This window comes from Lagenorhynchus albirostris, chromosome 12 (genome assembly GCF_949774975.1).
Source record: "Lagenorhynchus albirostris chromosome 12, mLagAlb1.1, whole genome shotgun sequence".
Taxonomy (NCBI): Eukaryota; Metazoa; Chordata; class Mammalia; order Artiodactyla; family Delphinidae; genus Lagenorhynchus; species Lagenorhynchus albirostris.
The window spans coordinates 30050667-30073157 of record NC_083106.1 but is presented as its reverse complement, the minus strand read 5'-3'; the positions used below and the strand labels follow the sequence as shown (position 1 = coordinate 30073157).

Genomic DNA, 22491 nt, shown 5'->3' with positions numbered 1-22491 from the left:
AATCCAACCTAAACATCTTAGTACTCTTTCAATAGAAGTGCTGTTAATTATTTACCAATTTTTATAGCCAATAATTATCAACAGATGGGCTAATGCTTTTCAATTTTGTCATCCAACCTTTTGAACTACTTAAAAAAAATAGGTGTACTAGATTGGGGGCAGAGTTGGGTGGTAGAAGAGCAACAAAGAATAACAACTACCTTTTAATGTCGGCTGAAGATCACTTAAGGCCATAGAGAGGAAGGCTAATGGGTGACCTAAGAATGTGAAAGAATATTTCCCAGAGGTTAGTCACCAGCTGGTTTTTATCCTTACTTAGCCAGAACAGGAGGAAATTAGCTTAAATTTCCTTCGGTTTAGAATAATGGAAACAAGCTATGAAATCTAATTCCCAGGGAATCTTTTCGTCAAAAGAAAATAGAGACTTACTGCCTACCGTGGTTTCAGTGCGGTCCTGACTTTAAGTATGAGAAAATACTAGATGAATTTATAGTCATCCATCTCTATAATCCCCATCAAGAGAAGAAAACAAGCAATTATGAGCCGATTATGCAACAGGTGTCTTCACTTGTAACCATTTCATCTTCACTGGAAATTGTTTTTCCTACCTCACAAGGGAAGATGCACACTGAGAGTTCAGTTTGCCCAGGGTCACTGAGCTAATGAAAAGCAGAGTTAGAACACAACCCCTACCTGTCTCTAGAGTCCACCCTGTGCGTTGTGCCAACCTATAAGCCTTCCTCACCCTGGCACTCTTGATTCTATCCTTATTTTAAAAGGACATTATTCCCAAGATTTAGAGTTAGTTAGTTGTTTGTCTGTTTATTTAGAGTTATTTTATTTGGATTATGTCCAAGATTTAGAGGTACCTGAAAACCAATGTAAATTGGGAACATAGCTAGTACTTATTGAGCTATCTAATATATGCCAAACATATAAGAACTCTACAGATATTATCTCATTTGATAATGACAGTTACCATTTGAGATGAGTACTATTATTAGCCCCAATTACAGATGGAAACCTAAGCCTCAGAATGTATGCTAAGAGAGCCTATGACCGAGGGACTAAAGAAGGAGACTTTTAACTTCAAGAAGGAGGGCTTTTAACTTTAAGGGAGGCAGTGGGGTCCTAAGCACTGTCACCCTGGCATGCCCAGGGATAGTGAGAATGAAGTGTATCAGGAAGTCACACCACAGGGCATCCAAACCCCAGCACAGATTTCACTTTTACTTTTCAGCAAGTCGTAGATATTTAGAAGTAAAAAAGAGCCAATTGAAATCATCTGGTCCAATCCATTTATCTTACAGACAAGGAATTTGAGGATCATGGTGAGGTTAAGCACTTTCTCTAGGGTCAGAAAGCTAATTAGAGACAGAGTTAGCAATAAATCACTTCCATGAAAAGACATGCTTTCAAAGTGAATTCAATTACCTCCACTTTCAAGTGGCTATTAAGAACACCCATGTAGCTCGGCAATCTCCAATGTTTCCGTGAAGTCAGTATAACCCACGAGGATCTAGAAAGAACTTGGCAGCACTGAACAATCTAAGTCAGCAATTTTTTAAATGTGCTAATTTGAGTCAACTCATTATTGCTAGGGGCGGTGCTCTTACCAACTTCTCTTCTGTTCAAAGTTATAGTTTTAGCCACAGTAAATGCCCAAGTAATTTTGTCTCTTCTCTGGTAGATAAAAGCTGTACAACATTTCAGATATTCTTAGATATACTTGGACATAAGGGTAAAATTATTTTGGTATTTACAAATTTTGGATGACAAATTCCCAAAGAAGAAGATTCTTATATTTTTACAGCATGATTTTTTTCTAGAAGGTCAAAAATCATCTGTTTTGTCAATCAGTGATGAAATCCACAGGTGCCAGTGGTCATGCATTGGTATTAAGAATTTAATAACCACATATAGTGTTGCAAAGTATTTAAAAGGAATGGAAAGTATTTGTACGTGAAGCATACTTTGAAAGCTAATTTCTTTCAACATACTAAACAGATCTATCTGAAGAGCTAAAGTTTGCCTTTAGGAAATATGGTTGAATTAGGAAAAGATAAAAGGGAAACATCAGGAAACCCAAAAAAGTACTATAGAGTTGGACTGAAAATGGGTGAAAATACAAACAACTGTTCAGTCAACAGTCAATAACAAACACCTACTAGTCTGCCACAGAGTAAAGTGAAACACACAATCAAAGAATGAGAACTAAAGCATGGAGTCTGTGAAAATGCATCGTGATGACAAACCAAAATGCTATTTCCATCAGGGGGCAGAAGATCACATGAACGAAAGTATATTTTGAAATATCATTTCAGGGAAAAAAGGAAGATACACTGACTGAGAAGAGATCATTCTAATAGTTGTCAAATCATGTAGTTTGACACTGAGAATTTCCAAGTTTTACTAAATTTAATCCTGAAGTCTTACACATTTTCAGAAATAGAAACCCACTATCACACTTGACGTTTCAGAATGTGTTAATGCTAAATTTCTCCAGTTGATGGCGTCTTTCTATTTCAAAAAGAAGAAGGAATGAACATAATAGGGAAACTGGACGGCAGTGTTCATTTAATTTCGTATATAAAGTCAAAGGTTCATGCCGTGTGTCTAGCATAGGAAAATCAATTTTTGAGTGACTATTTCATGGCTATACAGTACTCTGGCTTCAAGGACATTTCATGGTTATTCGGTGTCAATTGTGCTTAGATTTTCTTATCCTAGGAAACATTCCCCAAATTAAATCACTCAGATTTATGAATGCCAGCAATGGAAAAGAACAGCGGCATCTAATTTCATGGCAAGAAAGATGTTCTGTCCAGTAACAAGTATAAAGCACAGCATTTCACTTCTTGTGTAGATTGCTGAAGAGGAGAATGATGAGTGTTTTTTTCACTCAACTTCACATTTCTCCTGAGCAGAGAGTTCTCAAGGTGGCCTTCCTAAATGAAATGAGCAACAATCTCTGTTTTATTTGGAACTCTGACTGTGTAGAAAGGGTTGGCTGTTTTGGAATCCCTCAGAAACCCAGAAGCCTAACAAGATGTTTAACAGATTAGCAACTGTGTATCACTAGTGATCAACATAATTTTATTAAGTTACTTTATTTAACAAACACTATGTGCCAGGTCCTGTTCTAAATTACAGATATTAAATGCTTTTGATTCATTTAATGGTCATAACAACCCTATTAGGTGAGAACTATTATACCCATTTTTCCAGATGAGGAAACCGAAGTACAGGACAGTAAATTCTTTGCCCATGATCACACAACTAGTCAAAGTAATCCTCTCTTAAAACTCAGCAATAGTCAACCTTCTAGCATGATGTTTGTCCTTTTCTGGGCCTTCACACAAAATAGTAGTTTTCAGTGAAAAGTCATTCAGAGAGCAAAACTGAAAATAAATGGACTGATAAGAGTAGTTGAATTTATTAAGACTCTTCTGTGTTAGATACTGTACTAAGAGCTAATAAAATTTTTTTTAAACCTGCTATTTAATCTTTAGTCTAAACAATCCCATCAGGAAAGTATCATTCCCATGTAAAACTGAGTTGTACGTGATTAATAACTTTCTCGCCGTTCAGTGACTAGTAGAAAGAAGGAATTCAACCCTGGCCCAACAAAGCCTAGAACCCGCCCTACTGCCTCCCTATTAGGGAGTCATCTCTTTTAAGCGGAGATGACTAAGGATGGTGATTCAACCTGGTTGTTTTTCTTTTTCCTCCTCTTTAACATAATAAGCCATCAACAACTATTTATTAAACTGATTAAGACACATCTGATTTAAACAGATGAATTAGAAGTTTAGTTCATCTGTGGGGAAAATCCCCTGACGCTAAAAGCTCCTCAAGAAAAATAAAAAGTGTGTTAAACCAACTGATAGCCCCAGCTTCTAGCAGAGTATATCCAAGCGTTACTATAAGTTGGGATAATGATATTATATTGACTAAAGGGAGTGGAAAGAATCACTTTCTCTAAAAATTTTAAATTTGGGGTAATATCACATATTTGGCAAAGCTCAAATAGGGTCATGCTTAAATATGAGGAGATGGGCTGGAGTGTAGGTCTCAAGAGGGACTCACAGAGATGATCTCATGTGAGAAGTGTGGTTTTAATATAATTTACCAAGAATTTTCTTTTTCACAATCTCCATATCTGTCATCTGACAACATCAACATTTTCAGGTCATAATTTTAGACATTTTTTGCAAGCATCAAAATACAAATCAATAGGGCTTCCCTGGTGGCACAGTGGTTGAGAGTCTGCTTGCCGATGCGGAGGACGCGGGTTCGTGGCCCGGTCCAGGAGGATCCCACATGCCGCGGAGCGGCTGGGCCCGTGGGCCATGGCCGCTGGGCCTGCGCGTCCGGAGCCTGTGCTCCGCAACGGGAGAGGCCGCAACAGTGAGAGGCCCGCGTACCGCAAAAAAAAAAAAAAAAAAAAAAAAAACAAATCAATAAACTGGAGTCACAAGTAAATTGGAACGACCAATAATTTATATCATAATCCCACCTTTCCTATGGATAAAATTATTTATCTTTGTTATAATTTTAGAAATTATTTTGTGCTTTAGTAGTAAATCATTTTTATCATTATATGATTAAAATTTAAGCTGTAATTAGTATTTTGAATTTTAGTCATTTCTATTAAATGTATTCACTGATCAAATCACCGATATATTTTATTTATCTGCTTAGTTTTATAGTTATTACAACTACTAAATGTATACTAGGCAATACTATCAATGTTTAAACTTCAATTATAAACATTTGCTTTGAAATAGAGTCCAGAGAATACAACTGATTTCTCATAATACTAGTGTAATCAATATGTTCTTAAAACTCATTGCAAATGACACACAACATAATACAATATAAAAGCAATGTTCTTTTTTCTGAGAAAGCACTTTTTGTTTGTATCAGAGAAGGACTGAGGCTTTTTCATGCAGCCAATGTGTGGGATATAAAATAAGGAATAAGGAGAAGCACTTAGCCAATGGATTTTTGAAATATAGGAGTCTTTGGTTCTATGAAAAGAAGATACACTTTTCTTAAATTCTTAGAAATCATCTCTGCTAAGGAAAAGAGAATGGAAATTAGATAACTTCTTAAGGTAAATTAGAAATCTATGAATTCTACTTTAAATATTTATTAAAATTTTGTTGTGAAGTGCAAATTAAAACCGTTTTTGAAAGACTATCTCAAAATTTATACAACCTAAATATTTTCAATTTATTTTCCCAATAGAGCTCTCTCTTGTTTTTGTGTTTGTTGTTTTTTGTATATTATCCTATTTGAGTTCATTTGCGACTTAAATGTTTCATAATACTTAATGACTTAAAATATTTTAGGGATTACCAACAAGCTCAGGAATCTGGTCTATAAGCGGTATTCATGAGTAATAAGAGTTTAAAATTTTAGCTACCAACCCTCTGCCCGGAAACAACGAAAGTCTGTATAAGCCTTGCTCTCCAACCTGCCGCCCCTCCCTCAAATCCCCTCTTGTTCAGGGTAAAGAATTTTTGTCATCTTACAGATCTCCAACCACTGCAAAAAAACCCAAAGCAAAACAAAACAAAAAAAACTGCTCCAAAGCCTTTCCAGTCACTGAGATCCCTCCTGATACCTATGAAGACAGCAATGTGAACCCGGAAGTACTTAATTCAAAGCACACCCTTAGATAATAGATGCACACATATCTGAGTTTTACTATGATATGCTTGTGACAGGAAAGCTAGCTAAGACTTCTTGGATGAGGTACTAAGCAAATACCCTACATAGAGGGTCAGAACATATACTGCCATCCGTTAAGTGTAGACAACTGTTTTTATTTCATTTAACTTAATTATTAGCATTAATAAAAACAAGAATAAAAATGCATTCATGTAAGTGGTTAAGGACTTTACATCCTGTCAATTAACATTTGCTGAAAAATGAATCAAGGACCTGGTTTGTGAAATATTTGCTTAACCTATAGTTTTACATTTGACCCTTAAGCCAGGTTCCAGTTAAATTTACTGCAAATGACACATAGTAATGTATGACACACAGTATGTATAAATATACCATTCTCTTTTCTGAGAAAGACTTTTCATTGGTTTAAGGGAAGGACTCAGGCACTATATTAAGTATGTAAGAATAGAATTGCATTCCCCTTTCACATGCAAGAAATAGAAACTAACATTGCATGGAGGTGAATTGACTCATCCACAGTCACACTGTTGGTAAGTCTTCTGATTGTAAAAATAACCTACAAATATTTAGGACTACTTATTAATTCAATAAACATTTCCTCAACCTACCCCTCTTGCTTCTCTAAGTAGTTATGAATCATTCTGTAAACAAAAGGCAGATCTGTGCCACTGGAGAAATACATTAGAAATTAACACATTTAAATCACTTTATAGAATGTGCTCAGTGTTTCCATCTTTGCCAGAATGGTTTGAGGTTGGTAGGAAAAGTGGGACGAATAACCCTCTTTTACAGATGAGGAAATGGGGCCTGCAGCGCTACCCCAGAGTGACTTATCTGAGACCACATAGTTAAAGAGCCAACTTGCTATTTGAACCCTCATATTTCCCTCTAGATTTCAGAATCTAGAAGTTTCTCCCTTTCTCACGTCCACACTACTTCATTACATAGTCTGGGGGAGGACAAAAAGTAGGCAATGTCTGGCCTTCTGAATGTCTGCAGTATTTTGTGTGCACTATTTAATTCTATCTTATTCTTTCTTGTGTCTTGGTCACGTCTCCTACAATCTCACTGTAGGTTCTTTGAAAGCATGAAACATGTATTCAGCCTCCGTGGAACTGCCCAAACAATTCCTAGCACAGAGCCAAGGACTTGTAAATTTTTAAAAATACTTGTTCAGTCACTAACTAGACGCAAAAGATTTGGGAGACCTATCCCTAGAGGAGGTGGGAGGGAATTAGATGCCACCGGCAAATTAGGCTTTATTTATTCCCCATTCTGTGTTTTACAACTCTGTAGAAATTCACTACAATTTTCTTGTTTTCCTGTTTTCAAAAATATACTGTAACAGTTATTTTTATGACAATATCCAGTATTTTCAATGAAGCAGATACTCTCAAACAATATTGGGGAATGTGAACTTCCCAGATAGAATTTATTGATACATAAATATATGATTTTAAATTGCAATTCCAATCATTCCAAATGTTGAATTGTTGCCTACGAAATAACCAGAGGTGTACAAATGCATCCCAAAACTTTAACCTTTAAACATATAAAATTAGGAGACAAAACACAAAATACTAGCTACAATCCGAGTTTCTCACTAAATTCAGTGACTTTTAGGACAGTGTGTGGGTCAGATAAGCCAGTTCCTTGTTCTCTAGGTAACTTTTAAATAACTGAAAATCACTTCTATAAATTTGATATTATTTTCGTTTTAAGAACAACAATTTCTCCTCTGTTCATATGAACTAAGTTTAGCCTGTGAGCGAGTCACATACCTTTACTACATGATGCTTTTCCTGGAGCACAGGAATCTTAAACATTTGGCACCAATATGTTGTACCTTTGTTTGGGATGGGGACCTGTCTTAAAAAAAAGGAGAGGGGGACAAAAGTCACATTCTCTTGACATTCTATTAAAAACAATAAAACATTTTCAATAAACCCACCCCTAGAACCATAAAAACCTGAAAAAATACTTACGTCCTGATTTACCAGGTCAAAGTATGGTACGGCTGTAGACAACACATTGGTTTTCTCAGGATTCAATAACCGCAGACTCTTGGTACCACGACTGGATTCGTGGTACTTAGGACCCGCTTCTCCCACATCTTCGTGGTGGTAGGCCCAGATCACCCTCACCGTGCTCTCCTGGTGATCAGACAGGGGCATGATTATGTCTCATGAGAGCACTTTCCTTACCATTGAATTGAGTTTAAAGAACTCTATTCAAAGCAGGATATAGAAGCTCAAAAAAGAGAATAATGACATTTGGAGTTATCAATATGGTCTCTCACATGAACTGTGTAAATCTGATTAAGTCATTAACAATCCAAATAGATGAGTTCCTTTTTGGAAGAAATCATCTCCCCCATGCAAGATTATGTGTTCCAAAACAGAATGAAGGGCAACTGATTTAGTAGTTATGCTTTCATGCTTACGGCAACAGTAAATCATAGTCACGCTAAACCTCCAAACGAGCAAACTAGTAGTTACCAAGCAAATACTCTTGTTAAGCAGCAGGGGTTTGGGAAAATTACAACCTATTTTTATGCAATGGAACATTTTAGGGAAAACAAATAAATAAAATGAAAATTAAAATGACTTCCCAGGTCAGGATTTTTATTTTCACAATAGATTTTTCCCAGACACTAGCCCACTCACATGTATGTATTTACAGAAAGTGGAAATACAGCAGGAACTTCTGATTTTAGGTTTGTTTATTATCCTAGAATCTATCTATGGTCATTTTATGAATCCTGGGAATTTCCTAGGGACTGGGGTATCCCAACTAGGGAGAGCACTGTCAAGTGAAATCGGTTTCCATTTAGTAAATGAGAGATTGCCCAAAGGGCAGCGGGGCAGTGGGGAGGCTTTGCTGGGGTATAAACAGTTCAGTGCCCCCACAGATAAAGATGACTTTGCCAGCTCTTCATAATAAGAACTCTGAAAATAAATAATAAAACAACAGCTATTTATTTTAAAAGCTATATTCTTTCTTAAGTCAAACAACTATAATTGTTACTCCAATTAAAGCATAATTGCACTGTATATTACGTAAAAAAGAGGCCCATGTCTTTGCATGTGTTTTTTTTCTTCCTCTTTTACCCTTTATGCTGAATGTTAATCAAATTTGCTTCAGATTTTTACATTCCCATTTTTAAAGCTTTGACTCAGCAAATAAAAACGATAATTTTGTTGGTCTATACAAAACGAAATTGATTCAAGAAATTTATGGAAACCTTCAAAGTACCACATGAATTTTAGATCCTCTAAATACCTAATTTGCATATGCACAAAGATGTTAATTTTTGCATGATGTCTGACAATAAGAAATCTTGTATAATATGTTGACAGGCAATTTTCAACAGTCTACTATTCATCTTGACTTTAGAAATTTACAAAAATGAATCAGTTACAATTCAGATGAATTACAGCCTAATATTCAGTATCATAATTCTCTCTTGTGTAATACAATTTTTCCAACCTTTATCTATTACCTATTTTAAAACTTTATAAAGAAGCTAAAACCTTTTATAGGTAAAAATCTCACACACTTTAAACAGCTCTTCAAAATTTTAGATTCACACAAAAATTGCCTTCACTGAAATTTATAGCCTTAGATTTTTTTGTGGCTTCTAAAGAGAATTCAAAAATATTCCAAAGACTATGTGACTTTGTTGTTAATGGTTATTTTAAAATATTTGTTTCTTTTTATTCTGTAAAGTGTTTCCCAATTGCAAATGTACACTCTATTCATGCCTGCATTCACTGATAGACTCCTTACCGTTATACTCTTGTCATTTATGTCACATGTATGCAGTTCTCTGGTAAATTCAATTATTGTGTGTGTACTATTTTCCATGGCATATTCTAGGTGGTAATCTTGCTGAACATCTTTTTTCAATTCTCTATTTGCATTTGTAAAATAATCCTGTGGAAAATATGAAAAAGAAAAATTAGGATGTCCTAAATTCAGGGTGAAAATAATTTAGATTAAGAGTATACATATATCACCTTAAAAAATTAATTCTCAGTTTGCTTATTACAAAACCCTGTATTTATAGTCATTTTTTAAGTCCTGGGAATTTCCAAGGGGCTGGAGTATGGGATACAGCATAGTTGGGACTAGGGACAGTTCCCTAGGAAACTGGTCCGTATTTTGAACTTCTGGCCCTTCAGGAAAAGGCAGTAATGGATTTATAGTATCACAGAGCACTGAAAGAGATGGAATGAATGAATATTCACAATTGCTGAGTACTTTTTCCTCATGCTGCAAATGAAAAGAACTTCAACACTGTGAAATGGCTTGCTCCAAATGAAATAACTAGTTCATGGCAACACCAGGACCAGGGCCAGGGTCAGCACTTTTCCACTGTTATACCTTGTGGTGCTTCCCTTCTGCACTCCTAAAAGCAAGGAGACCCATCCTGAGATTATAGGTTGTTTTAGTAGGAGCTTCAATGGCATATGTTTATTAAAATGAAATGCAATGGGAAAATATGGAAAGAAATGACACTAGTTGAATTATAAGATATTGAAAAGCTAGGGATGTTTTGTTTTGGTGGTTCAGCTATAATTTTCATACTAAGCTTGTTCAGTGGTGTAAGACCACTTCTGGGAGGCAGACAGATGCAATGGAGAGGGCGTGGGCTTTGAGATCAAATGACTAGGATCTGACCCACAGCTCTACTCTGAAATGTCTTGACGAATTGTTGAAGTCAAACTCTGAACTTCTGTTCTAACATTAATAAAATTGAGATGACACATACTTATTTTGTGGATTTTGAAAGATAAATAAGTGAAATAGTATATGAGGGAAAAAACTGCCAACCATGGTTAGAGCTCATTCAATGCCAATCTCCTTCCCTCTTCTGCAATTAGAGCTTGGTTTTTCCCGAAAATATTCTCCATGCTTTTTACCATTAGCTTTCTATGTTTAGAGTTATAAAAATCACGTTGTTAATTTTTATCACTAACAGAAGACACAAAATTTGCCGTAATTATACTGGTTTTTCAGTACATAAGGATATTTTATTTTTGATGATCACAAAGACTTGATTTAGAATAAACATGTTGAAACATAATTATAATTAGTTTTTCTAACACTAAAATCAACATTTGAAGAAATGATTGCATGCTTGACAGAGAAAATACAGTGTACAAGAGAAGAACCTTAAATTGTCTATAACTGTCATACTCAAATGGATGGTATTTGGCATTTCTATTCCTAGCATCTATTTTCTTCTTTTTGGCCGTGCGGCATGTGGGATCTTAGTTCCCCAACCAGGGATCATACCCGTGCCCCCTGCAGTGGAAGCGCAGAATCCTAACCGCTGGACCACCAGAGAATTCCCTCCTAGCACCTTTTTAAATTAGCTATCAAGTGTGTGTAAATTTGATACCCAGGGTACCAGATCTAGATACTGTTCAGACCCCACATTATCAGTAATGCACAGAGCCTAACTAACCTCTTTCACTCTGGTAACAACTACAACTTACTGTGTACATTCTATAGTTTAATCATGTTACACGTATTAACTCATTTAATCTTCAGATCAAGTGTATGAGATAAAATGAAGCATAAAGAGGTTAGCATCTTGCCCAGGGTCACACAGCTGGTAAGTTGTAAAGCCAGTATTGAAACCTAGGCAGTCAGATCCTAGGTTATCCTTCTTTACTGTTCTACATCATAGTGGCCACGGCTGGAAAAGGACGGGTTAGTTTCTATCTTTCTGGCTACAAAATCATCTTATCAAGTTTTTTTCACAGAAAATGTTACTTCTTCTACTGCTGAAGTCAGGGTTTGTCCAACATTTTTTCCTGAGAACCAGCTGTAATTGTGGAAGCAATTCAAATGAAATATTCCTATGATACTATGGTTTTCCCACTTTTGATCACATAGATTTCAGTATGTAAATGAAATAACAATGCCTGTGGACAACAAGGGATTTAGATAAACTGACTGTGCCTTTACACCAAGCTCACATTTCATTACGTGATTCAAGTAGTCACAGTTTTTGCAAACAGAAGGAATACAGTACAAAATGTAATCAGTTCAAAGAGTAGAATAATTATCCCAGTCTTGCAAATATGTTTCCAAAACCTTAGTCCCACAAAATATCCAGCTGGCTTGCCAATTTTCCATTTGTTTTATTTCCACTCACCAAAACCAATTCCTTTCAGCTATTCCACCTTTTTCTGGCTTTTCAGATAACTTAGCTATGACAAAGCAGGAGAAACTTCATTCAGGACTTACTGAAAATCCCTTGAGCTCATCTGCCTCATGTAAACCACTGAGTTTTCAATATTCAGAAAATTGATACATGAGAGAATTTCAGTTATGATACATGACAGCTCACATCTTGCCTTCTTTCTAGTATAAATAATATTACTTAATGGAATCATTAAAAAATCAATCTAAAATAAGGCAGGAATAATTCAAAAAGAGTCATGTACCAAAATGGTCATTGCAGCTCTATTTACGATAGCCCAGAGATGGAGACAACCTAAGTGTCCATCATCGGATGAATGGATAAAGAAGATGTGGCACATATATACAATGGAATATTACTTAGCCATAAAAAGAAATGAAATTGAGCTATTTGTAATGAGGTGGATAGACCTAGAGTCTGTCATACAGAGTGAAGTAAGTCAGAAAGAGAAAGACAAATACCGTATGCTAACACATACATATGGAATTTAAGAAAAATAAATGTCATGAAGAACCTAGGGGTAAGACAGGAATAAAGACACAGACCTACTAGAGAACGGACTTGAGGATATGGGGAGGGGTAAGGGTGAGCTGTGACAAAGTGAGAGAGAGGCATGGACATATATACACTACCAAACGTAAGGTAGATAGCTAGTGGGAAGCAGCCGCATAGCACAGGGAGATCAGCTGGGTGCTTTGTGACTGCCTGGAGGGGTGGGATAGGGAGGGTGTGAGGGAGGGAGATGCAAGAGGGAAGAGATATGGGAACATATGTACATGTATAACTGATTCACTTTGTTATAAAGCAGAAACTAACACACCATTGTAAAGCAATTATACCCCAATAAAGATGTTAAAAAAAATAAATTAAAAAAATAAGGCAGGAAAAGAGAAATATAAAACAAAGAGTAAATGGGACCAGCAGAAAACAAATAGATGTAGTTGAAATGAACAAGAAATATTACAACAGATCCTACAAACATTAAGAGGTTAACAATTTTATACACACTTTGATGTAAAAAGCTTGAATAAATTAGATGAGAAATGGGCAAAATACCTGAAGGACACAAACCAGCAAAACTTAGTGAAACAGATACTTTGAATAGCCCTATAGTCTACCTATGGGTAAAAATCTTCCTACAAAGAAAATTCTAAGTCAAAGTGTTTTCACTTGGAATTTCACCAAATATTTAAGGAAGAGGTAATATCAATTCTTCACAAACTGCCAGAAGATAAAAGAGGAGGGAATACTTCCTAACTCATTTTTTGATGCCAGCATTAATCTGATACCAAAATCAAAGACACTACAAAAAAGATCAATATCTCTCATGGGCCTAACTGCAAATTTTCTTAAAAATACGTAGTAGCAAATAGAACCCAATAATGTTAAAAAAAAAAAAAGAAATAAAGATATTATGACCATGCAGAGTTGATTTAGAAAATCAATCAATGCAATTCATTATACTAAAGTCTAAAAAGGAAAAAAATCATACAATCATCTCAAAAATGTAGAAAATCCATTTAAAACATTTATTCAGGGTTTCCCTGGTGGCGCAGTGGTTGAGGGTCCGCCTGCCCATGCAGGGGACGCGGGTTCGTGCCCCGGTGCGGGAGGATCCCACGTTCCGCGGAGCGGGTGGGCCCATGAGCCATGGCCGCTGAGCCTGCGCGTCGGGAACCTGTGCTCCGCAGCGGGAGAGGCCACAGCAGTGAGAGGCCCGCGTACTGCAAAAAAAAAAAAAAAAAAAGAAAAACATTTATTCATGGCAAAATCTGTCAGTAAACTAGCAACAGAAGGTACTTCCTTAACCTTATAAAAGGAATCTATAAAAACCTATAGCTAATATTACACTTAACAATGAAAGGCTGAATTCTTCCCCACTAAGTTTGGGAACAAGTAAGTCCTGAAAATAAGGCAAGGATGGCCCTACTCCCCACTTCCAGAAGGTTCCACTGTTGGTTGTCCGCCTGTGACAGTTTGTCTGTTATTCCCATTCCCTAATTACAGTCATGGAACTTCTGTCCTTGACATTATACTACACTGTCTTCATCTTTCATCCTTTGGGAATCTCATCTACTGCAGGAGTTTCCAATCATCACCTTTATTCAGGATTACATACCCAAAAAGTCCATTGGATACCTTCACTTGGAAGTCTTACCGTCTTTTCACGTGCAATGTATCCAAAATTGTATTCACCCTTTATCTATAAGGATTTTTATTTCCTGGTACTGCCATTCTCCCAACCATCCAAATTCAAAACCACAGTTTTATAACTTCTTCCTTTACTACTCACACCTCCACAGATAATCTCTGCTCCTATCAGTTCCTCCTTTAAAAAAATAACTCAGCTTTTACTTCTGTTCCATTCAGCTTCTCCTATCTCAGTTCAGATTCTATCACCTCGTACTTCTGTCAAGGTCTTCCTTGGAAATCACTCTCAACGTGTCATTACATTTTATTCAACAGTATAGAGTGAAAAGTTCTATAATTTAGATTCAAGTTTCTCTAGAATTTAGCCTAACCTGGTTTTCCAGAGTGTCTATCATTAATCTCATCACATGGGACTTCCCTGGTGGTCCAGTGGTTAAGATCTCACCTTCCAATGCAGGGGATGCAGGTTCGATCCCTGGTTGGGGAGCTAAGATCCCATATGCCTTGTGGCCAAAAAACCAAAAACATAAAAACAGAAGATATATTGTAACAAATTCAATAAAGACTTAAAAAAAAAATCTCACCACATGATCTCTATTATCTATTTATTATTCCCCTCAAATAATCTATCTTCTTCAAGCCCTTTGCTTTTGTTCATTCTTCCTCTTTATCTCCCCCCTCTCTTCACCCCACTGAGATATCCACTCCACTACCTCCACCCACTGAAACAACTCCACTGAAATGCTTCCTTCTCTCCAAGACTCATGATTCTCTCTCCTCTGCGAAGTTTTCTTTGAGCATTCCAACTGGAAGTGATCATTCCCTCTCTGAATTTTTATTCCTCTATTTCCATTCCCGTGTTGCATGCAATATATTCTACACACAACATTATCTTCTCAACCAGTGGTAATTGCCTAGAAATAGACAGCAAGTCCTGTTAATCCAGTTATAAATTTATCCTTTAGAAAAGTTGTTTACATTGTAAATGGAACAAAAAAAGGGAAAAATAGATTATTTTCCCATTTGCTCTCAATTATATTTACATATGGTTAAGACCTGGTGTGGAAGGTGTTTAACCAGATGCTAGAATGAGTTTGGGTCTGCATGACGTGTGATGCAGACACATCTGGCACTGAAATTTGGGAACGCTGTTATGACCTTTTAGCCCCTAAATGGACATGAATCTTACGAAACTGACATCAACATTTAGAAAAAGAGTTTATACATGCCACAGCTCTTTGAAATCCTTTTACACTAGGATGGTATTCCCTACCTATTTTAAAGAAATTTTTTTAAAAAAATATCTGAGAAAGGGAAACCCTATTTTAGAATGTTTTCTGATGTTAATTTATATCCTCAGTGCCTAATGGAGGGACTTGCATATTGCAGAGCCTCATTAAATATGTGCAATTTTGAAAGAAGAATCCTGCCTTTCCTTTTGCTAAATCTAAATGCGGGGATAATCTTGAAACTAAAAGATAAGGACCCATAACCTATCCTCCGATATTCACATCTTTGTGGTAAAGGAACAGTTTAACTTGGTGGGAGCAAAATATCCCGCAGTAGCACCTACTTTCTTCCTTCAGCCTCTATTAAGAAGATACATGAACTATAATCAAACACAGGACTGATGGTGTCAATATTATACCGTAAGAAATGGCATATTGGCAAACCTTAAAAGCACAATTAAATGAGGCAAGAGGAGAGAAAAAGGCAAAAAAAATCTGGGTCTCAAATTTCTTATCATTCAATTATTCTCCCTGGGAGGAAGGACAGACGGGAGGGAGGAAAAAAGGAAGAAGGAAGGAGGAAAATAAAGCGAGTCACTCAGAGAACAATCTTGAGAATTTATCCTGCGGATTGGCCAAACCAAAAAAAAGTATATTTAGCGAGTTTAAGGGTTTCCTGACAGTCTGACAAAGAGATAAATGTTATACAAGGGGATAATTAAATGGAATACTTATTTTGTTACTATCATCTTCTAGGGGAAAAAAAATGGAGAATGAAATTAACAGCAAAACATTGACCAATTAAGAATTTGAATACTGATAACATCACCTAGAAATTTATATTCACAAAACCATACAGTATAGTACTTATGGGCTATTTAAGGAAATTTTCCAGATCAGTTTTACTATCAGATTTTCACCTTTAGAATTCGAACAAAATGGTGCCCCTCTCTCCCACTCCACATCCCATTTAGCAAGTGGGGCCAGATGCAGCTTCACTGTACATCTGTGGTGAAGGCCATTCCTCAGCCACCTTGCTGTAGTGTTTGATATTCCAGGACTTATAAAATAAAAATAGAGGGCTTCCCTGGCGGTGCAGTGGTTGAGAGTCCGCCTGCCGATGCAGGGGACACGGGTTCGTGCCCCGGTCCGGGAAGATCCCACATGCCGCGCAGCGGCTGGGCCCGTGAGCCATGGCCGCTGAGCCTGCGCATCCGGAGCCTGTGCTCCGCAACGGGAGAGGCCACAACAGTGAGAGGCCCGCGTACCGCAAAAAAAATAAAAAAAAATAAAAATAAAAAAAATAAAAATAGAAATATTGATCACAGTGTACTCTCATTGTCATGGTCTCATTATAAAAATAACAGCCATTATAAAAATCTCATTGTATATGTATTAAATATATTTATAAATTATAAATGTAACATAAAATGCTGATAAATAAAAGTAGGTTCCGATTAAGTATCATTAAAAATTGACTTTATGAGGGCAAGAGGGTTGAGGAGGGTTCAGAGAATCATGATCCTATAGAGATTTTGTAAGTATTTAAGAATAAAAATATGTAGAAGTTTTAATTGTGTAAATATAAAAGCTGGTATGCAGAAGTCATTCTTCTTTGTACTTATTCATTTTTAATGTTCTATGAAGTGAAATGTGAAGTAACATTTCCCTAGATAAATGGTTTTATGTGGATTTCAATCATATTCTAACTCAAATATCTGCATAAATATCAGCTTCAATATGAATTGTCATTGAGGTATTATTTTTTGTTTTTATTGCAGATTATTATATTAATCATGTATTAACCTTGTTTATACTTTTTAAAGATAAAATATTAGCTTTTACCTTTGAAAATTGAGTTGATAATTAGACTCGTAATAAAATTAACCTGCAGTTGTGTCATAAAAATATTACTTCTAGATGAACCGGTTTGCAAAGCAGAAATAGAGACACAGATGTAGAGAACAAATGATGGACACCAGGGGGAAAGTTGGGGTGGTGGTGGTGGTGGGATGAACCAGGAGATTGGGATTGACATGTATACACTGATGTGTATAAAATGGATAACTAATAAGAACCTGCTGTATAAATAAATAAATAACTAAATAAAATTCAAAATAAATAAAATATTACTTCTGAAGCATATTCTCACAGGATATTTTTCCTTTTGAACATGTTATGCTTTGAAATAAATGATAAAGTGTATTACTGAGGTTTCAAAACGCTGTGTGGCAATAGTAAAGACAGCATCAGCAGAAGTTGGCATTAGCATTTCGCATGGTAGCCAGAGTACGGACTGCCACCTTCAAACTAAGATAACAAACCAAAAACACTAGCTTTGATAATCCACAAGATTGCTATGACCTCTCGTTAAAAAATATGATTACACAGATGTGAAACTGGTTCTCACTCATTGTCAGTCTTTTTTTCCCTCTCTTGAATAAAATCTCTGTTAACAGAAAAGAGCTTTGACCGGTGCTGTGTTAAACAGGATGAAGTGAAAACTCTTTATGGTGTAATAAAAGATATGAATAAACCCCGGTTCAGCCTGGGGAACTGAATGTAAGCACAGCTGAAGAGGGACCCTTGAGAAAAATGTTACCATCCGTCATCATTTTCTTCAACAGGTGCTTGTAGTTTTTCTTTTTCTAAATCACAAAAGCCTTGTTACTTCCAACATTCCTGTTTGTAATATCCATTTCTATAATAAGTGTTATGGTAGTTTAATAATACCGATAGTATAATAATAGATATTTTTGTGTTCAAGAGAATCCTTGATCCTAAAAAACCATAAAACCATATAAACAAACTATATAAACATAATCTTCAGATTTCAGTATAAGCTGATTTTAATGTTATTTCTTCGCTAATCTTGGAAATTTGAGAGGAATGTCAAAACAGAAGGGGCTTGCCTTCCAGAAACCACTTCAGATAAAACTGAAACTCTCTAGCTCTGAGAAGGGATCTGTTAAATGCTGCCAGAACGCCTAAATGTGCGCCCTATTGGCTTGCGTTCCATGGGGGGCCCATCTGAGCAATCTGTCCTTTAAGTGCCACCTTCTGGAAATACACATCCTGAATTTTCTCCCACAGCCAATCATCTCATTTTAGTTTTCATATAGGTCATTTAAGACTTTGCGATAATTACAGAATTATCAGATAAAGTGTAAAATGAAAACTTTGACTCGATCTCTAACAATAGGCTTCAATGGAAAAAACAATTCCAAATCTTACCATTGACATAAGATGTTACTTTACTTTCACCGTATTCCACCACTTTAATTTTTAAAAAAATTTAGATGACTTCTCTTAATTTTCCATGACCAGTTTATGAAAGGAATAAATTTTGAAGAGAAGGCCCCTTCCTTCCTGCCTTCCCTCCTCTGTCCCTTCCTCCCTTCCTTCTTCCTCTCCTTTTTCCAACACATATTTCATTGCATTACTATTCCTCATCCCTGATGTAGGGCTGAGAGCACACGATTGTACAGTACAGACAGTATAAGACAAAGTCCTTATTATAATCAAACTGATAGTGGAGTTGCAGGATAAGCAGACAATTTTTTAAACTTAAATAACAATATAACCAAAAATATTTTGATAAGTGCTTATAGGAAAATAAAACAGAGATTCTAGACACAGATTCGAAAGCCTTTGGGTTGAGGGATCAGAAAAGTCACCACTGAGACACAAACTTACTTTGAGAAATAAACTACAGCTAGGAGCCAGCCATGGAAAGTGAGGAGGAAGTAGGTCCAGGAAGAGAGGGCAGCTATTGGAAAGGACCTAGAAGGGGGCAAGGCGAGCTTTATCCAGTTTGGTGAAGCAAATAAAAACCAGGGTGACTGAACTGTAGTGCCCGGAACAGAAAAATGAGGTCAACAGAGATCACATGAGGCCCCAGATGCTGTGAACGCCTTATGGGTCAGTATAGGGAGTTCAGATTTAATACTAAACTTATATAGAAGTTATTTGAGCTTGAAGCAGAAAGAGACATATTCTGATTGATATGAAAATATATATATACGTGTGTGTGTGTGTGTGTGTGTGTGTGTGTGTGTGTGTATTACTGTGGCTACCGTGTGGAGAATGAAAAGAAGAAAAACGAAGAGCCATGATCAGAAGACAGGAGTCACACAGCGGTCCCAGGGGTTCAAGCTTGAGTGGTAGTAGTAAAACTGAAGGGATGTGGGCAGGTTTTAGATTTAGTTTGGAGGAAGAGTCAATAGAATCTGAAGAGGTGGGTTTTATATGTGGGAAGAAGGAAGGAGAAGAAACAAGGATGACCCCTAATTTTTGACCGGAGGTACCCAGAGGTGCCGTTTACTGAGATGGGGAAGGCTGGGGAAGAAGCAGATTTAAGATGCTACCTAGACATCCAGGTGAGAAGGTCAGGAGGCAGAGAATATGTAGACTGCTCTTAGATCAAAAAAATGCATCAACCAAGCTTCTGAAACTTACCAACTTTTATTCAGCCTTGAATATAAAGGCTCCTGAAGCCCTCCAAATTCTTTTGAGTATATACAAGTCATAAGACATTCTTTTTTTCATTTTTTCGGTTTCAAAACTAATACATATTCACTATATATGATTAACATATATTCACTAATATAATTCAAATATACTGAAATATATAGTAGGGAAAGAAATGAAATACTCTCACAACTAATGTAAAGATTCAATGCATAGCTATCCACAGAGACAGCAGACCTTCTTGAGGCAGGTTAAAAAACAACATAGACAGTTTCATAGTTGCTAATGTCTTCCCTTCTGTTAATTTCTAGAATAACCTGTGGAGTAAATTTCTTTTCAGCATCACACTCAAGTTGGAAGACAGCCTGAAGGATACCTAATCCTAGCTCCTATCAAGAAGATTTCTCTCAAAAATGTTTTTAAGAGAGGATCACACAGTATTCAATATCTCCAGTGACAAAGCTCATGAGTTCACAATCTCACAAGGCAACTCATTCAATTTTAACACCTCTGATGGTCATAAATGTATTTCTTACACTAACCTAAAATAGAGTATACTAATTGGGTCTTTTTTCTTCCTTCTGGAACCTAATAGGTAGCATCTAATCCATATTTCTTGAGGAAGACTGTCCACTATTTCACGGGCAATGATCATGTCTTTTCTAATTGTTCTTTTTCCAAGCAAACATTGCCAGTGGTCTCCCATTACTAAAGTACCCCAATTTCCAGAGATTTCAATCATCCTTGGAATTCTCCTTTAGAATGATCCAGTTCACCCACACATCCTTTAAAGAAGTTATTTAAGAAGGTATCTTCTGTTACGGTTAGCCTAGTACAGATTACAATGTCAGTATTACTTCCCTTGATGTAAACGTAGAGTTTATAGGCTAATATTGCATATTTGTGTTCAACAAGCACATCTTTTGAGCTTAAGAAGAACTAATATTTAGACCTTTTTCATATGAATTCCAATTAAGTCCAATTTTACACATTTTGTACATACACAACTAATCTTTAAACCAAGCGTTTAACTTTATTTGTATTCTCAGTGAATTTTTAACTTTTAGTTTCCTTCCGTTATTTTAATATACCACTATCCTTTTTTTTTTACAACTTTATTGGAGTATAATTGCTTTACAATGGTGTGTTAGTTTCTGCTTTATAACAAAGTGAATCAGTTATACATATACATATGTTCCCATATCTCTTCCCTCTTGCGTCTCCCTCCCTCCCACCCTCCCTATCCCACCCCTCCAGGTGGTCACAAAGAACAGAGCTGATCTCCCTGTGCTATGCGGCTGCTTCCCACTAGCTATCTACCTTATGTTTGGTAGTGTATATATGTCCATGCCTCTCTCTGGATTTGTCACAGCTTACCCTTCCCCCTCCCCATATCCTCAAGTCCATTCTCTAGTAGGTCTGTCTTTTTTTTTTTTTTGTAGTTGAATTTTTAAATTAATTTTTTTAACATCTTTATTGGGGTATAATTACTTTACAATGGTGTGTTAGTTTCTGCTTTATAACAAAGTGAATCAGTTATACATATACATATGTTCCCATATCTCCTCCCTCTTGCGTCTCCCTCCCTCCCACCCTCCCTATCCCATCCCTCCAGGAGGTCACAAAGCACCGAGCCAATATCCCTGTGTCATGCGGCTGCTTCCCACTAGCTATCTACCTTATGTTTGGTAGTGTATATATGTCCATGCCTCTCTCTCGCCCTGTCACAGCTCACCCTTCCCCCTCCCCATATATCACTATCTTTTGAGTCCTTATTCTGCGGACTAATGTAGGCGGTCTGTTATCAACATGTTGTGACATCCTAAGAGACCTGCCAATTACTTTAGAATCATTCAGACACACCATTGATTTATTACCACAACTACAGGTTGGTTCAGCAAATCAAATGCAAAAGCAAATGCAGTCTTGTGAGTATAACTTGTGTTTATTGAAACCATGCTGACCTCTAGTCACAAACCAATTGCTTAGGGCCAAGCATTCACAAACCAGTTGCTTAAAGTTTGTCCTTGAATTTCCTCAAAAATTACTATCGGGCTTCCCTGGTGGCGCAGTGATTGACAGTCCGCCCGTGAGCCATGGCCGCTGAGCCTGCGCGTCCGGAGGCTGTGCTCCGCAACGGGAGAGGCCACAACAGTGAGAGGCCCGTGTACCACAAAAAAAAAAAAAAAAAATTACTATGAATCTCCCCCATCTACTCCTTCAGTAGATATTTTTCCCCAAGTTGAAAATCTGGGACGTTTCTCTCCATGTAATCATCTGACAATTCTGATATTTCACTGAGCGACTCATTATAATAATACCTTGTATTTATTGAGTACTTTTAATGTGCCACATACTCTGCTAAGAGCTTTACATGCCTATTTCATTTAATCCTCACAAAAGCCCCATGTGTTAGATATAATTCCCTTCTTCATAAAGGGAACTGTCACTTTAGAGACGTTAAGGAGTTTGCCAAGGGCCACACAAGGAGTAAATAGCGAGCAGTGCTGGGATTCAGAGCAGGGCTTCCTGCTTTTAGCTGCTCAGCAGGTATTTCTTGAGGACCCGCCAGGCACATGGACTCTTTCCTGGTCCCTCAGGAAGACTGTGGCAGCATGGCCATACTCATCCACCTGTAAATGTTGCATCCCCACCCTAATAAAACATTAATCATCCACCACTCCTGCTTCTTTTCCTCCTCTCCCTACTGCAACTATAGCTTTA

At 36.8% G+C, this 22491-nt stretch overlaps 1 protein-coding gene across 1 annotated transcript in view; it reads right to left on the bottom strand.

The window, feature by feature from the left end:
* The window catches only part of MOXD1 (monooxygenase DBH like 1), an 85219-nt gene that overhangs the window by 50629 nt on the left and 12099 nt on the right, over positions 1-22491 (bottom strand). Inside the window, exons 2-4 of the mRNA XM_060167342.1 lie at positions 9490-9636; positions 7686-7853; positions 7482-7565 (exon numbers count right to left, since the gene is read on the bottom strand). Coding sequence (XP_060023325.1) covers positions 7482-7565; positions 7686-7853; positions 9490-9636 — 399 coding nt within the window. The remainder of the gene's footprint in view (positions 1-7481; positions 7566-7685; positions 7854-9489; positions 9637-22491) is intronic.